Source organism: Antedon bifida, chromosome 9 (assembly GCF_963402885.1).
Source record: "Antedon bifida chromosome 9, ecAntBifi1.1, whole genome shotgun sequence".
NCBI lineage: Eukaryota > Metazoa > Echinodermata > Crinoidea > Comatulida > Antedonidae > Antedon > Antedon bifida.
This window is the reverse complement of record NC_136234.1, coordinates 20,338,986-20,356,253: the sequence shown is the minus strand read 5'-3', so window position 1 is coordinate 20,356,253 and position 17,268 is coordinate 20,338,986. Positions and strand designations below refer to the sequence as shown.

Genomic DNA, 17,268 nt, shown 5'->3' with positions numbered 1-17,268 from the left:
ATAGAGGAGGTTTGGGAGAGAGGAGGTTGGGGAGAGAGGAGGTTGGGGAGAGAGAAGAGGTTGGAGAGAGAAGAGGTTGGGGAGAGAGGAGGTTGGGGAGAGAGGAGGTTGGGGATAGAGGAGGTTGGGAAGGGAATTTGTACGGTTGTTTTATTCGTTATACACATTTTGCTACTAATACTACACGCATATACAGTACCTGCTCTGGGTTGATAACGCTATTTAAAATATCAAAATACATGACAATAAATATACGGGAATGTCTGTATTATTGCAAACATACTGTGTAAAAATAAGTTTTGTAAAAATGAATTGGAAAATATTTTTTAAGACTTGAGAATGAACACTCGTTTGGTGTTTTAATATTCTAGTTATTGTAGGTCCTTTGAGATATCATCCTCTAATAAATAGCATTTACTAATGATGTAGTGGTGTTTTTGATTCATTGTTTATGTTTAGTGGTCTAAGGTGGTCCATTTGCAACCGGACCTTAACGAACGATAACGAAACACCGATACATGACCAGTGGGGATACTATACTTATATTTTGCCATGTAAGAGTGAGATACTTTAGCACAATAACAAACCATCATTCCCAAACAGACAAATATGGAAACAAATCATGGAAAGCGTAATGTCTGAATGACGGAATTTAGGAAAACGTTAAAGAGAAAAGAGAGTTGATGTTTTGACGTTTTTCAGTTGTATAGTATAGCGCCACCAAGTTTTTCGGTTATCTCCCGGAAGTTTCTTGACTTTCCTACCCCTGGTACTTTATTACGAACTTAGTAGCAGACGATAGTAGTGAGTGAGTGTGTAGATGGAATAAACAAAACCAATGCTTTCATTTTTTCATTGTATTTTGGAGAAGTAAATTTCTGTGATATTTATTACCATGACTGATTACGATTTTGACTATAACGAGATGGCTTCTCGTGTCCAACTTTGGGGAGTTTTGTGGAAGAAGCCATTCGGCCAAGGTAGCACGAGCAACAAGTGGACCAAACGGTGAGTAGAGAAGATAATAATTATTAATAGACCGTCTGGTGGGCCTTGGGAATAGGCTTACATTCCATTGCAGTTACTAACTAATATGTGAAATATATTTAGCAAATGTCAAAGGTATTTGTTCTCTAATATTTCATGATATTAATTCATTAGGTCCCTACAGAATTGTACGTTTTTCGTAGGCCAAAACAGTAGCCTGTTGTTAAATTTGTCTACCTGTGTTGAATCTGTGTTTAGTCATGTGTGACGAAAAATTCAATGCATTTGAGGAGTTTTTCAATACGATAAATCGAGGTGAAATCTATCAATTCAATTAAATGTCAAATTACCTTCGTTCATGTTATGCTGCCAAATCCTGTTTTGCCTTGAACTGGAACTGGTACAAATGTTCTGACATTGTCAAATTTTATTAATCTGCTTTTTTAGTAAAACATTTCCTTTTTACACTGAATATTGTTTTATTTTAATGAAAAATACATAATGTTAAAATAATTAATTCCATTACATGAAGAGATAATTATCAATATAAAAGAGCACTTCAATTTATATTATTTCTTTATTTGTTAGATTTTTTACACTAAATATTGTTTTATTTTAATGAAAAATACATTTTTAAATTAATAAGTAAAATATACTGTAAATAGTTAATGCTTTTTATTGTTTTTATGTGTATCAAATATGTTATAGTAATGTAGTTTCAATTGTTATTTTGTAATTTTTAATGCAAGAAATGGAATTTCCAGAAATGGATGAGAATAAAATTTTAATATTTGAATAATGTTAAAATAATTAATTCCATTAGCCTTACATGAAGAGGTAACTATCAATATAAAAGAGCACTTTATTGAAAAGTTGTTTTTTTTATTTGTTAGATTTTTTATAATCAAAGAAGGCTTTCTTCTATACTATCCAGAAAATGAAAAGCGAGAATTTGAGAAAAGACGATATTTTCACATGCATCCAAAGGTAAGTTGCAATAAGGTACAATATTAGTTTATTGCTAATAATATACAATTTATACCATTATGGATATTGTAGATCAGGAAAGATATTTAAATTTGATTGACATTTGCTTGTTTAAACTTTAAGATGGTCTAGTTAATTAATAGCCGTAGTGCTGTTTCTATAAATAGGTTTCATTCTAATAGGATGGTGTAAAGTCCAGAAGCTAAATATTTTATTTGTAATAATTTGTCTGATTCAAGGTTATAATTCGTTTAAATTATTCACTTTCCTGATCACAGGTGTGACAATAAATGACTAAGAGAAGGTTTACACAATGCTGTGTATTTCCATTGTTTAAATATGATATTTCTTATGGTAAATTTAATATGTATGCTTTTGCTTTTTATAGCAGTATATTTCGTGCGCGGCTTACCTGGATAAACCAACTTTGTTGTTGTTGGCCTATTTCTCTCCCAGACGAACATGTTAAATTCATTGAATTCTCTATCAAAAATTGCTATTGCTAACCCCACCCCCACATCCTAGTGGCACTATCTAATTCTGTATTCAGATTCATGTATTAATTTAAATTAAAAGTAAATGTAACGATAATTTGTGGCGTCAGGACGCACATATCTCGGTGTCTGTTCAAAATCAGTGATGCATCACAAAATAGCGTTCATTGATATGGTCAGATACTGCTTGCTGTATTACCTCCAGATGAGAGGTGTAACCACTATCTTACCTTAATCCAAAGCCAGTATTAACTCCAGATGAGAGGTGTAACCACTATCTTACCTTAATCCAAAGCCAGTATTAACTCCAGATGAGAGGTGTAACCACTATCTTACCTTAATCCAAAGCCTAGTTGACATAATCCCACCTTTAAGCCATGATTCTGAACAAGTAATCTTTATGCTCTAAAAATATCCCAAAATTTTACCATTTTTGGGTTAATGGCAAATATAATTTCGTTTCTTTAACATGAAGGACTTAGACAAAAGAAACTGAACTAAAACTCTGTCTACACTATCAAACTTTATGTGACCAAAAATGTGATGTGCCCATATATGGACATGATGATGTCATATCACTACCATATTTGAGCATACTGTATCAATACCATATTTGGGCACAATTTTTTTTTGTCAAACTAGTTTGATAGTGTAGATAGCACTTAAGACATAAACTTTCAACATCTGTCTCAATGCTATAATGGTCACATTGCCTATAGCCAAAGTGAACCATACTGTGCTATAATGGTCACATTGCCTATAGCCACAGTCAACCATACAGTACAATGCTATAATGGTCACATTGCCTATAGCCACAGTCAACCATACAGTACAATGCTATAATGGTCACATTGCCTATAGCCACAGTAAACCATACAATGCTATAATGGTCACATTGCCTATAGCCACAGTGAACCATACAGTACAATGCTATAATGGTCACATTGCCTATAGCCACAGTGAACCATACTGTACAATGCTAAATGGTCACATTGCCTATAGCCACAGTGAACCATACGCCTACATACACTGTCCACAGGTGTTCTCTAATTGGTGACACTGGACGAACCTGTACAATTAATTAACAGGAAGCCTGATTGGTGATCAGTGCTTAGTAATTCACATGTCTTTCATTTTATTGTCACTCTGAAGACTGTGATTCACTTTACCACGAATGTGTAGTACATTTATGGTGAACATATGAATTTAATTTGTATAGATTTGTCTGTTTCTGTAGTACATGATGACCTATATTTCTACAGTAAACAATGGAATTGAAACGTATCTAACATAGGCGGATTCAGAGGGTGGTGGCTGGCTCCTTCCCCTTCCCCTTTCATTTTACCATGTATATGAACAGATTAATTTAATTTTTTAAGGTTTGTCTGTATTTGCAGTGACCTTTGGCTGTTAAACAGTGTTAGCATTTCCTTTCCTTTTCAACAGTGAAAAAATGGGGGAAGAAGGGGACCTTTCTTGGAAAGATCTTTTTTGGGAGGAAGACACTACCTCTCTGAAGCTGTTTTTTGTTATAATATTGGCAGTTTCCTGTATTTTATAAAAGATTTCTATAAAATCATTTGTATACCAATTTAATTCTTTGAATCTTCTCATGGTTTTGTTTTCGTTATAGCTTTCATTTATTTCCTTCGAGTTTGCATGATCGGTTTTCTTCAACAGCCAACAAAATAATGAGTCAGCTGTATTGATATTGTATACGCTTAAAAAAATGTTATTATTACCATTATAAGTAGAAAGAAAGTATAGTGCAAAATGTATACAATTCCGACATTGATCTTTTAACATTACATCATAAAAACTAAATAAAAAGTTGATATTGTTGTTTAAACTGAGAAATTGTGTTAATTGCAAAATAATCAAATGAAAAATATTTATATTATACAGTTATCATTATAAATATCACATCATAATCTTTTATCACTGGAACTTGTACAGTACTTGACATTTAATAGTCTAATACAGGATGTTAAATTAACAAATAGTGTTTTAAAATACATCCAACATAGAGGGCAAAGTACTATTTAAATGTTGGGTATCAGCATCTACTGTATTCTGTAGTAAACAATGATTATTCAGGTATTTTCCAATCAATGCATACTGTATGCTGATGTCCATGTCAGGTGTGGATCCAGGGGAAGCTGTGGCTCATGTACTAAATCTCTCTGTCTGGTAAAACCCTTTAAGCGCTCCCCCTTACACTAATCCTGGATCCGCCCTTACATGTTATTAACTAACAGTGATGTAGCCACAAGAATAAAGTGGTGTGGTTTTCGCAAGTAAAGCAAACAATCTCTGTACAAGCCGCTGGGTTGTCAAAGGCCTTTGTGAAAAAGTGGTCAGGTTGAAACTTTTCCGTACTGGTGGCTACGGCCCTAACTAAAGATATAGTAAGACCAATGAACACTGACAGTAAAGCCTAAATTTATGCACTCCATACATTACTCTAGTTACCAACCGTCTCGCATCGTGGTAACTATGGCACTCACACAGGACATATTTATATCCAAAATAATCTGGAGAAATTGCACCTTTCTTAAAATAAAACAGGAAAATTCCCAGGATTGGGAGACTCCCAAGTTTCACCATATCACTTTTTTCAGTTTATCTTAATAGCTTGTTTTCTTTATAGAATTAATACCAACCAGCAAAACTGAAAGCAAAACAACTATTATACTGATTGTAATAAAATCATAACACACTACTTATTATTACTATGAATTTTAATCACAATTGTTTGAATGAGAATTTGACAGAATATGGCTAATATTTAGTTTTAGACAAAAATTGATATACTAATGCTTGGTTAATAGCTTTATATAAAACCAAGTGGTATTTACAATAAATAAACAAAGAACTGTTTTGTTTATATTGTCAGCATTCATGTTCAATACAAGTTGAACAGGAAATAGAAAATAATATCACAGATAATATTATAATTTATTATGTTGTCCTTAGAAATAGATAATTTGTTACCTTTCGTTTTCACCAAGCAACTACTGTATGTAGCTGTCGAGTCTAAAATTCATTCTGTACATGCTCAGAAACATGAAGCATGACTATTAGACTCGATAGTAGTTGCGAAAACTACAGTGTAGATGTGCATTGTGAAAATGTATTTAATAGAAAATTTTGAAATGGCTCACAATATTAGAGAACAGTTTAAATCGCCTATAAATGAACACCCTCTGATCAGTAAAAAGTGTCCAATATGTCACAGCAGTGGCGTAACATAGGGCAAAAAGGCCCCTGGTTTGGGCCCTACTAAAGGGCATCCATGGCTGGGTAATTGCATCAGGGCTGCTCATGCTATGGTCCCTTAAGCTCTGGGACCCCTGGGTAATGGTATGTTATTGTCCGTTGTAAGAGAGTCTATTACGTGACTAGCTTACCTGGATGAACCGACATAGGCCTTTTCCCCTTCAAGGGGAGAACATAACCAAAAAGTAAAATTTTATTCATGAACTCCCCTCCAAGACAGTGGTATCGCCCAGATGATGAGAAAGGGTAGACCTGGTACACACTGTGTTTAGCGTGACCACCCTGGTTTATGTTCCAATAGTTGTTTTCCAAATAGGATCTATATATTTTGATATAAAAGGGAATTTTTTCCTCTGATAATAACCTAAAAGCTCATGATCTGAAAGATTTGTGTTTAACAGTTAAAAGTATTACTAAGAATTAGATTCGGTTTCAGTTGAATACAATGCTTCTTTAAAATATATCCAACATAACAATACATACTAGGATACACTATTATGCAAGAGCTATGACTAAAGTTAGTAGCTAACAGTCCAAGTACCCCGTAATGAAAGTAATAATACAATTGAATGCATTCACCTTGATACAAATCATCATTGTCTGTTGAAACGACTGTTGAGTCCTGAAGTTATGGTTGATTCTAATTACAAGAGCATAGATATGAAGGGGTTCGAGTGTGTGAACATCCCCCGGGAGTGGGGGTTACTCTTAAATATTTCCATACAGGAGGTGCCGCATTTACTGGGTATATTTTCGTGAGCCTGGTAGTAACCTGGGGGTGAACCCGCATCATAACTCGGGTACAGTAAAAGAGGTTCATCTCTGGGAAGCAAAAATTCTCTTTTTCTACCTCAACAGTTTAGTGCTGAAATTCCTAGTTGTCTCTTTGGGTGTTTTTTTAAATTAAGATTATCTTTTAAATTCATGATTTTATATTGACTTTGTATTTTATTTATAAATAATTGTTTGTGATTAATTGAATTGTACATCTACAAGGACCAAATAAAATGAACCTAAAAAAACATGAGAAAATCTGTCAAAAATCTGATTTCTATTTGATTTCTTTCAGGGTGTTATTCCACTAGGAGGTTGTAAAGTTGTTAGCTATGACGACTCATGTAAAAGCTGGGCTTTTAAAATTGATAATGAAGAACTTAGTGTAAGTATTGATAATTGGTTTTTTTTTTACAATCTTCACTTAATATACATATCCCTTGATTAGTTGTATTCCCTTGAGTGCGATCACCCAACAAGATATATTTTTATTTGTTTTCATTGAAGGGAGGAATATATTTGGCAACTGAAACAGAAAATGAACGAGAACGCTGGTGTGAGATGATGAGCAAATCAGCACGAATGTAAGTTAAACAATAATTATTTTTAATTTCCGTCTTAAGATATAATCGCCTTGGACTTCTGGGTAAGATTTACCGACTGAATAGTAGTAGTAGTAGTAGTACTAAGTTATGGAACAGCACATTAACTTAAGAGATCCACACAAGTTTTATCGTACAATTCAACCTAGCCAAAAAATCTGGTGCAAAGTTTCCCTTCCGGATCCTCATATTAAACATCAGTGGTAATAAGATTTTAAGCTATTGTATTCTTCAGTTCTTTTTTAACGCAATGTACTCTGCGAAGGAATGACAGTGGTATGTTTGAATGCTCCTTAAGCTTGGTTCCCACTAGGACGCAAGGACGTAAATGCAACGCAAGCGTGTTGACCAATGATAAGAGACAGTTTGAATAATCCATCGCTTGTGATTGGTCAAATCACTTGCGTTGCGTTACGTTCTTGCGATGAATCTCTAGTGAGAACCAGCCATTAGAGGGCGCGATAGCATACTGTACAAATAAATTTGTCATGTAAAGATGTGTCACTAAATAAAAATATTTAGTCTGTATTGTATCCCACTTGTTGGGAAGGAGATATCCAGGTAAGTGGTACTCTATCATTGCCACTGTTGATTTGTGTTAATTTTGTCATTAAATTTTATTTTGTAAATATACTGTATTGATTATAGTACAAATAGAAACCCTCAACATTGGAAGAAAAGCAATGTCATTAAATTACTAATTCAATTAAACAAGTCTAACAATTAAAATCCAGGGACTTGAATAATCATATGCTGTTTTAATTTCAATTCATATTTAAAGATAAATAGTTAATTTAAACCAAGGAATATTTTATATTCATGCAATTATTAAATATACACTATAGTATGAATTATATTAGCATTTTGAAACGTAGAATAAAGGTAACTACACTTATTACCATATTTACTGTAGATCGGCCTAACCAGTTTCTGTGCTTAAATTGTTATTTGGGTCCCTGGATTAAAGAGCCATAACAAATCAAATATTGAATATTTAATAACATAACATAAGTAAATTACAATATTATATAAAGTTAAAAACCTTACAATAGTTTGTAGATAAAAAGTATACAACATAAAAATATTATTATTAAATTGTTTAAATCACAGATAGAATATTTATGAATCTTCAAAATCTCAATCTACACTATCAAATTTTATGCGACAAAAAATACGATGTGCCCATATATGGACATGATGATGTCATATCACTACCATATTTGGGCATATCAAACTAGTTTGATAGTGTAGACAGAACTTAAAGGAAGGTTGAGGAATAAAATAGTGATAAGAAAAAGGGTGTGTAGGATTCTAAATGTCAAACACTATACTATAAAAATAGTACATGAAATGATTGAACATTTGGATGGGAAATGGAGAGTTATTTACTGTCTATCAACAGAGAACTGAACTTGGTTGTCAAAATGTGTCCGCTTTAGGCTTAGTATTTCAAGGACATCACATTTTAAAATTTCAATATTTTATAGTACTGTACTATATACAATAGTATGATAATATTTTTAAAAAAAATATTAAACTAAGCTAAATAAAATATTAAAACCTGTTAACGCTAATAATTGATAATTTCCACCGTATCAGCCGCATTTATAATCTGAAAATCTTGTATCTCCGGCGAATGTCTGTGAATGACTTCCGATCAGACAACTAAATATATACGTTTTCACCATGTGTTACCGTACATTATTAATTGGTCGTCTTTCCCGTACTGAATCTGAAGTCTAACATGGAAGGAACACTATTTCAAAACATCCTTTACGTGATATCAATAATTGTGCGATGTTTTTATCGTTGCACTCCACTGGGAGACGATACGCTTGCCTAGTCATCATCAGTGTATTATTAAATTGTTGAAGTATTTATCAAAGAATTAAATCTGTTTCTTTAGTAAACATGTCTATTTCGTGCCTAGCTTACCTGGATAAACCTTAGTAAACATGTCTATTTCGTGCCTAGCTTACCTGGATAAACCTTAGTAAACATACAGTAGAACCTTCCAATGGGAGTAGGTCGCCCATGGACCAATGGCAGCCAGTATTGTAGCACCTATCAAGATGACCACACCCAAAGACAATCTACTCCTCTTTACATCCCATCTGAAGAGCAATAGGCTCCCCATGTGGGATGATTAAAGAATTTTGAATTGAATTAGGGTAATGCTTAAAAAGGCTATAAAGTATACAATTAATTTGGCACAGAGAGGCTCGAACCCATGCCCCTCTCACATGATAGTCTGATCCCGTAGTAAATTTCATCACACATATCATCATCTTCCTATATTGAGCATAAACCTCATTTGAATTTAGTCGCACATTGTCTTATTCTTTACTGGCCAAAATGTTGCATGAATGTTCCATCTCCTTATCAGGTGTTGGATTGGGGTTTTTTTTGGATTTTGTTCAGTGAATCTTCTGGAATTATCCGAATTTATTGCATAAGTATGACTGGGTTGCCTTTGGATGTGATGGCGATGGAGTATTTTTTAGTAGGTTCCTTTTCTCTGTTGTAGACACCGAGTTTCTTTTCTCTGTTGTAGACACCGAGTTTGTGGATATTGGCAACGTGACTAAGGACAGTACTAGTTTTACCAACTGTATAACAGGTTGGTGGTAAACCTGTGACAGGCTTTTCCTTAGCATCAGAATGTTTCACCTAGGGATGGTATATTAGGACATAGGTGGTAAATGTGGTTTAAAATGGTTGGTTTTTATCTACAACTGATGTAACAGTTAGTGGACATCTGTTGCCCCTGTAATGATCCTATCAGTCTGTCAAGGTGCCTCATGGGAGATTATTGATAGGATGTTAACATATTATTTATACATTTTTCTTGATTAATAATTAAGGTCATTTTTATATTCAGGCGCTGTCTCTCTTAACTACTATACATTTTAATATTTTGTTACAATTTTTGTATTAAATAAGGTGACATAAATATTTAATAATAAAAAACATATTACAGTATGTATATTTTAGATTTATCAAAAAAATTATATTGTAGAGTGATGAATCTTTCATAAACTAAGTTTGACAAAAAATTATAAAATTTCCATGTCATTTGCTTTTTTTGGCTTAAAAAAAAATGTAACACTATCTTCCTTTAAAGTAGTTTTAGATAATTTACAGGCCAGACATCCATAATGTCTTCCATGCTTCCTATAGATGGCAGAACCAATAACTATAACTAAAGCTCTGTCTACACTATCAAACTTATTTAACAAGTTAAGTGTGATGTGCCCAAATATGGTAGCGATATGCTCAAATATTGTAGTGATATGACATCATGGCACATCACATTTTGTTGTCAATTTAGTTTGATAGTGTAGACAGAGCTTTAGATTCAAAATTATAAATGTTAAGTTCAGTCATTCATATGTGTAATGCCCAATATGCCTTCAGAAATTCCCCAAGCATTAGTTTATAAAGTTATCACTTATTACCCCATAGTCATGTCCTCCCTATAGATCTGTCTGCACATAAATGATTGTGTATAGAATGGTGTTTCTTGATTTGTAATGTTGATGTTAAGCAGATCAAAGTTTAAAAGGAAAATATGCTAGCTGATAATACTATAGGAATATGTGTTATTGCCGACTTTTAATGCATTTATGACTGTTCATTAGTTGTTTTTTTAGTGATTCAGGGCTGGAAATTCACCATTTATAACAAACTAGCTAGTTGAAAATGTTTGCTGATTTTAACTTACGACTTCATTCTACCAATTTCTGTAAATTTAACTTAAAATCAAAGTTTAATTTTGTCTGTATTCTATCTATGGTACTACTTTGTTCTTTTCTGTCTTTGGGACACCCTTATTTCAGGGTTTCACTTGTAAATTGAACAATAAGAGCAATATATACGACATACATACGACATACTTTATTATCTCCGTAAGAAGAAATTACAGTAGCTTGCAAAACAACAAGGTAAAACATATACAAACAAAAAAAAGATCAGACCACCCTACAAGTTACCTTTTATGATCATCATTTAAGAAAACAATACCCTTAACTACAAATAAATCACGGTATCTGTTGGTGGTAAAAAGCAGGGACTCTCATACGTCCACTTCTGGGGATATAATGCCTGACAATCATATCATAGAAACAAATTTGTAACCCTGACTCTAAAAAGAGAGTCAACAGAAGGCAAACAGACACCAATGATTCTACAAACTTTTCTAATAAAATATATATTTTAAAACTACAGTTACACCTAATCCATATTCAGGAGATACCATTATTAAGGGCACAATTATTTGAGTCCCAAAGGTACTGTCCCCTATGATATATGATCTATTGTACTATGAAGTAGTTTTGCATCATGGAACTTAAAGTTAAGTGAAACATGCTCATGAGGTCATTGATTTTTCTCTATATTCAACATATTAATGTAACTCTTTCTTATTAATGTTTACGAGCTTCTGTTTAATTTAGATATTTAAGATCAGTTTCAATTTCAACATGTAGAGCACTCAACATCGAACTTGCATTTCTATGATCAAAATAGAAACTTTCATTAATCGTAGTTAACCATCACCTTTATCTTTTTAGTACGTGGAAGAACGCTGAACTTGGAGACTGTATGATCCAGACGTTAGAGAAACAAAGTTTGGAGTTAGCAAAGGATAGTCAGAAATACAGAAATCAATGGCACTCAGAGGCTGTGGCGTTACGAGACGAGATGGACAGGAATGAGGTTGGTATTATTATGTTTTTGGGTTATTTTATGTCTTTAGGCACACATTGCCAAGGAATAACAATAGTAAATTAATCACAGGCAAATTTCATGTAGACTAGGTATTTTATTTTTTCTCAACTCCTTTTTCCAAAGTCCTTTTTTTGTAGCTAAAGTTCTGCCTACACTATCAAACCAGGGAAGAGTTGACTCTTCCCTGATCAAACTAGTTTAACAAAAAAGTATGATGTGCCCAAATATGGTAGTGATATGATACAGTATCATCATGTCCATATATGGGCACATCATATTTTGTTGTCACATAAACTTTGATAGTATAGAAACTCCTCCCTGTTAAAATCCTTGTAAAAAAAATATACAGGATTGAGAATTTTGTTACAGTGAATAAAGTATGAGACTAAATTAGTTGTTCATTTGTTGTTAAAATTCAACAAAAGACAAGATAATTACTAGGTATTTATTGAATTAAATGGTGCTTCCCCTCACCATGTCCTTAAAAGGTTTAGTTCCGCTCGTCACACCGTCGGCGTCATTGAGGTATTTCCAAAATTAAATCGTGTTTGCTTGTGGTGAATAATGGATGCTAACATTATTTTTGGTAGTTTTTTTTTTTGGTGATTGATGCAATTCGGTTTTTCTAAAATACCAAAAATTGATTGATTGATGGCATTGGTTTACAAATTTAAATGTTCCTGTGATTGCTATTTTTATCAACTGCGGACATCGGTTTGTCGTGACCAAAATCATTCGCACGAGAAACTAAAATTTGTGAAATGTCATGATAAGGGACTCAAACTGTGATTCACAATGTCTCATTTGTTTTATAAATGAAGATAAAAAAAGTTAATTTAGTAAGTTTTGCTGACACTGAGTGATACAATCATTTTGGTGCAAACTAACAATATTTCTGCAGACGATTAAAATACTCAGCATTTTCACTTCATTTTATAACTTTTACAAAATAATTTATATCGTGCCTGCTTACCTGGATAAACCAGCAATAGCCCTCTCTCTCCAAAGAGTGGATGCAATTTAATACGAAATGAAGAAAATCTGTTAAGCACCCCTATTGGATAATGGTATCGTCCACCAACCTTCATTGTTGACAAGTTTTGTCCACATGCAAAGATAAAGCAACACGTACACTACCTGTAAAAACTGGTTTAATAGCCTAGTAGGCCATAGTCAGTACACTATGATAATACAGTGATAGTATTATGTGTCCCCTAAAAAAAGATTTTTATTAACTGTATCTAATTATTTTTTTTTACATTTTATATTGTATTAAAATAATATAGCATATAGTACAAAAGAAAAATACTGAAAATCGTTTAAAAAAATAGAAATACCATGATTTTTCATTTCATTTCCTTTATTGCATCAAGTAAACAATGATAAGTTTGACATAACTATTTATAAAAATTTAACAAAGAAAATAAACAAATACCATCAAGTGTAATAAAACACTTTGCCAAGGCTTCAACTTATAATTAATTAATTTGTTTAATTAATTTTAATTAATCTATATTTGTAATAATAACATATGACATTGACTTTATAATCAAATTTGTAGTTTAATCCAAAGGTCACTTGATGTTACAGCGACATTTAGAGAAATTTAAAACAGAAAGATAAAAATGTTAAGACATATTTATTATTATTCAAATGAGTTTAGTGAGAATAGTGAGAATATTATATGAGTTGAATGATGTTCTATTCAACAAGGTGATCAAGCCAGGTTGAAATTGGCAATCTGAATTTCCATTCAATGAATTAACATAGTAAAGTACTGTTTTAAAACTAACTGTAATGTAACTCTTCCACCATTAACCGAATGTCGATCAAGCTTCGGTCATACTAAAATGTTAGATCTATTTACAGTAGGATCAATTAGTTGTTAGTAATTAAATAATGTACTAATTAATTTGAAGTAAGATGTCCAATTAGTAATTTTACGTTCTTTCACTTTTCTTTTATATTTTGAATACACAATAATGTGCATTTTCTTGACAAAATTATAAATGGTATGGTGAAAGATAGTTTTTGATTTCTACTTAAATATAAATCTAGAGAGTGTTGTTTTTATGGCCTTAAGCCGCTTTTCCGATATATTTGCGAGAATCGAACATTCTTGAGTTACTGATTGGTTGCGTATTTTCTCACATCACAAAAGTAGATGAAAATATGACTACGCAATTTAGCTCATGCGAATAAATTTGAATAGTCGAAAACCAGCTTTATGTATATATGTATATGAATTTCGTTTTGTGACGACCTATGACCTGCACACAGTGCTGTGTTGTCAGGACCTAGAATCCAGCGAAACTGTCTTGAGGAATCGAGTGAGGTCACACTTCCAAATGTGCACACTGAATTAATTAATCTGATCAGTTCCTACTGTAGGTCATTGAATGTAAATAAAAATCTCCCAATTATGGGTGATGTATATGATGTGGTGCTAGTTTTAAATTAAGTTAATTAGTTGTAAATAAAGATGTCAGCTACTTAACTTTATTTTGACCTAGAGAGTGATTACTTTATGACCTTCCACTAGTATTCACCTAAATGGCAATAATTATGTAAAAATGGGTATTAATGTATTATTCTGGTCCAACTGAGATTTTAGGTCGTGAAATAAAACATTTGCGAAGCGCTGATTTAAACCCTTTACTGTATAATTCTGGGCACAGCATATGGATGGATGCAATAGAAAAAATGCATTAGCAGACAATATAAAACTCTTTCTCTTACTTAAATTTATTGTTTATTCTGTAAAGAAAAATACAATTGAACTTATACTCTATGATTCATTTCAATTTTCAGTTTTATTACAATATACTTATATTGACGTAATCATTGTTGTGATATAAATAATAGCCTTGAACATTTGGTATGATATGAAACTAGATTTGTTTGTGTTATACTTGTGAGTAACACTTTAGGGGATACATGGGCTATATAAACCGTATTATTCTTTTATAGTACATGTCTGTATGCTGTAGCTCGAAAGCACCTCTAAATTGCAGTCAAACAGTTTACATTTCTTTGCCTAGTTTGCCTAAATAGTGGTGTCCCCTGAATATAGGTTGACAGTTAATACATACATATTTTTTTCACTTGCTTGTTTGACAGGAAAGTGTCCTTCACTTGAATATGGGTGTCACAAAGGAGAGATTCAACTGTAATAAATTTAGTTTGTTTATTTTATTATTTCTGCTATCATAAATGTATCAAGTATTTTAAAATAACAAACTAATTGTTTGTTTTTTTTGTATCACTCAACTTAAATAAAATGTAAGCTATTGCAGTAAACATAATATGCAGTTACTGCATCAACTGCAGTAATACAATTAATTAAAATCATTCGTAACCTGTAGGTGCAATCAATGTTTTTCACTTGAAACTATAAACTTTGAAAATATGAAAGTACACTTGATATGAAACCGTGATGATTCATAATTGTATATAAATTAATTACCTACAGTTCTGTCGTAGGAAGTTTTCAATTAGACTCACTTTGAAATGCTGATGTGCTTTAAAGGATATGCCGGGATATAGCACGTGTAACCTAGTGCAAACCTCGAGTATATAAAAACTTAAGTATATAACTTAAGTGTAACTAGGATAGAATTACTCATATGGGAGGTGTTTGGAAAAGTAATTATATCAGTTGAAGAAATGTAGATAATTTTATTATCCTCGTCATTGATAATTTACATTTGTTTATTTGATAACTAACTACTTCTAAGTAGCTTTGCGTGAGGGATTTAAGTTAATTGAGCAAATGTTTAGCCTACTCTTATGTAATTGTATTATCCTAACTAACTACATTTTGAGAATAATTTGCAAGTCATTTTTGGGTGGGACTAGAAACCACGACATCCAGTCTGGCACTCATACCTCCAGACCACCGAGTTTGCGCTGATGCCATCTCAAGGAATTCAAAGGGTTATGTGGTTTACAATACTGTAACCTTGTTCTCGTTGAGGAACAGCACAAAACACATAATTTTATAGCTTCAATTTAGATTTTTTATTTTTTCACCCATGTAAAGCTAGACAATTCAACTATGAAATGGTGTATTTTAATTACAATCTTATTACAGTAATAGTAGTGGAAACACCAAATCCATTTCACATGTGCAGTGTCTGTAGTAGTGTAAACTTCATAGCGTCACTTTGTACATGTAGTTGTCACTTCGTACAGTAGTACTTGTAGTGTCACTTTATATAGTAGTGTTACATTAGTGTCACTTCGTAGTGTCACACTGAAAATTAAAATGTGTTCTTTTACATTATAATATAATATATGTTTATAATTTTTTTTCAGGAACTAGAAAGAATGGCTGCAGAATTAGAAATAGAAAAAGCAAAAATTGAACAAACAGCAAGAGAATTACAAGATGAACACGAACGCACAAGAATGTACGTGAAACATGTTTGATATAAATTTGACGTATATTACATTTATACCTATTTAAGACTCTCTGTCTCGGTTGGGCTTCTTTTTGAGATGGGCTCCTTTTCGAAAAGAGGCCCAGTGGGCTTCTTTTTTTATTTATCTGTAAGGAGCTACAAAGTCTAGTAAGATTGAATGCTATCGTTGTTGACAAAATCATTATGTTCATTTTGACTTCAGGGAGTTGGAGGAAACGATACGTGCCATGAGTCAGGTGGCACATGATAAGGAGGAGCTAAGCAGGGCGTCACATGACTACCATTCCGATCTTGCTGTAAGTACATCCTTGTCTACCTGATATAATCTCATTTATGTATTTCTGCTAGATGAAGCGAGGTGAGTTGACAGACTGACCTTCCTCCAACCAATTTAAAAGTAATTTTAATGCCTTGCATCAATCAAGCTTTTTTAATTCACACTAAAAAAACTTCTTTTTAATTTGTTATGACTGTTAAATGAACTTTCAATCCACCTTGAACTTCTTTGGCACCAACTCCTGCAAACAGTCAAACAAACACATTTTATTGTGCAATTGTTTTGAGAAAGAAATTTCTTTAAAACAAAATGTAGGACGTTACCATCTGAGAAAAACGATGTTCCATATCCATAAAGATATACTTATCTTTTTTATAAGGGAAATAATTTTTTTTTCTATGAAAACGAATAACTTTAATAAAACTCCAAAATGGCCTCTTCAAAGTCTGATTTTATTAATCTTTCATTTTCTTATGTTTTTGGGGGACAATAAATCTTTAAAAAAAAGGATAAGAACAGCCGAACATAATTTGTTCTTTGAACCGGGAATAGTCGTTATTTATCCACTGGTTGCTTCCTGCGAAAATACCATTAATGTTCCTAAATGTGCTGTTTAATGTCATTAGTGTTTGACCTATATAATAAAATATAAAATTTAAAAGTATACAATTTAATTTTGTTCTGTATAATATCTAAATAGTAGTCAGTATCTAATT

General features: G+C 32.5%; 1 protein-coding gene across 2 annotated transcripts in view; it reads left to right on the top strand.

Moving 5' to 3' along the window:
* The first annotated feature begins 803 nt into the window (after positions 1 to 803).
* Positions 804 to 17,268, top strand: part of LOC144851604 (pleckstrin homology domain-containing family D member 1-like) — a 29,845-nt gene continuing 13,380 nt past the window's right edge. For both annotated transcript variants that reach the window (XM_078709141.1, XM_078709142.1), the window contains exons 1-7: positions 804 to 1,008; positions 1,881 to 1,974; positions 6,817 to 6,906; positions 7,029 to 7,105; positions 11,695 to 11,839; positions 16,169 to 16,263; positions 16,478 to 16,571. In XM_078709141.1, the coding sequence (XP_078565267.1) occupies positions 896 to 1,008; positions 1,881 to 1,974; positions 6,817 to 6,906; positions 7,029 to 7,105; positions 11,695 to 11,839; positions 16,169 to 16,263; positions 16,478 to 16,571 (708 nt within the window). In that variant the 5' untranslated portion in view covers positions 804 to 895. The remainder of the gene's footprint in view (positions 1,009 to 1,880; positions 1,975 to 6,816; positions 6,907 to 7,028; positions 7,106 to 11,694; positions 11,840 to 16,168; positions 16,264 to 16,477; positions 16,572 to 17,268) is intronic.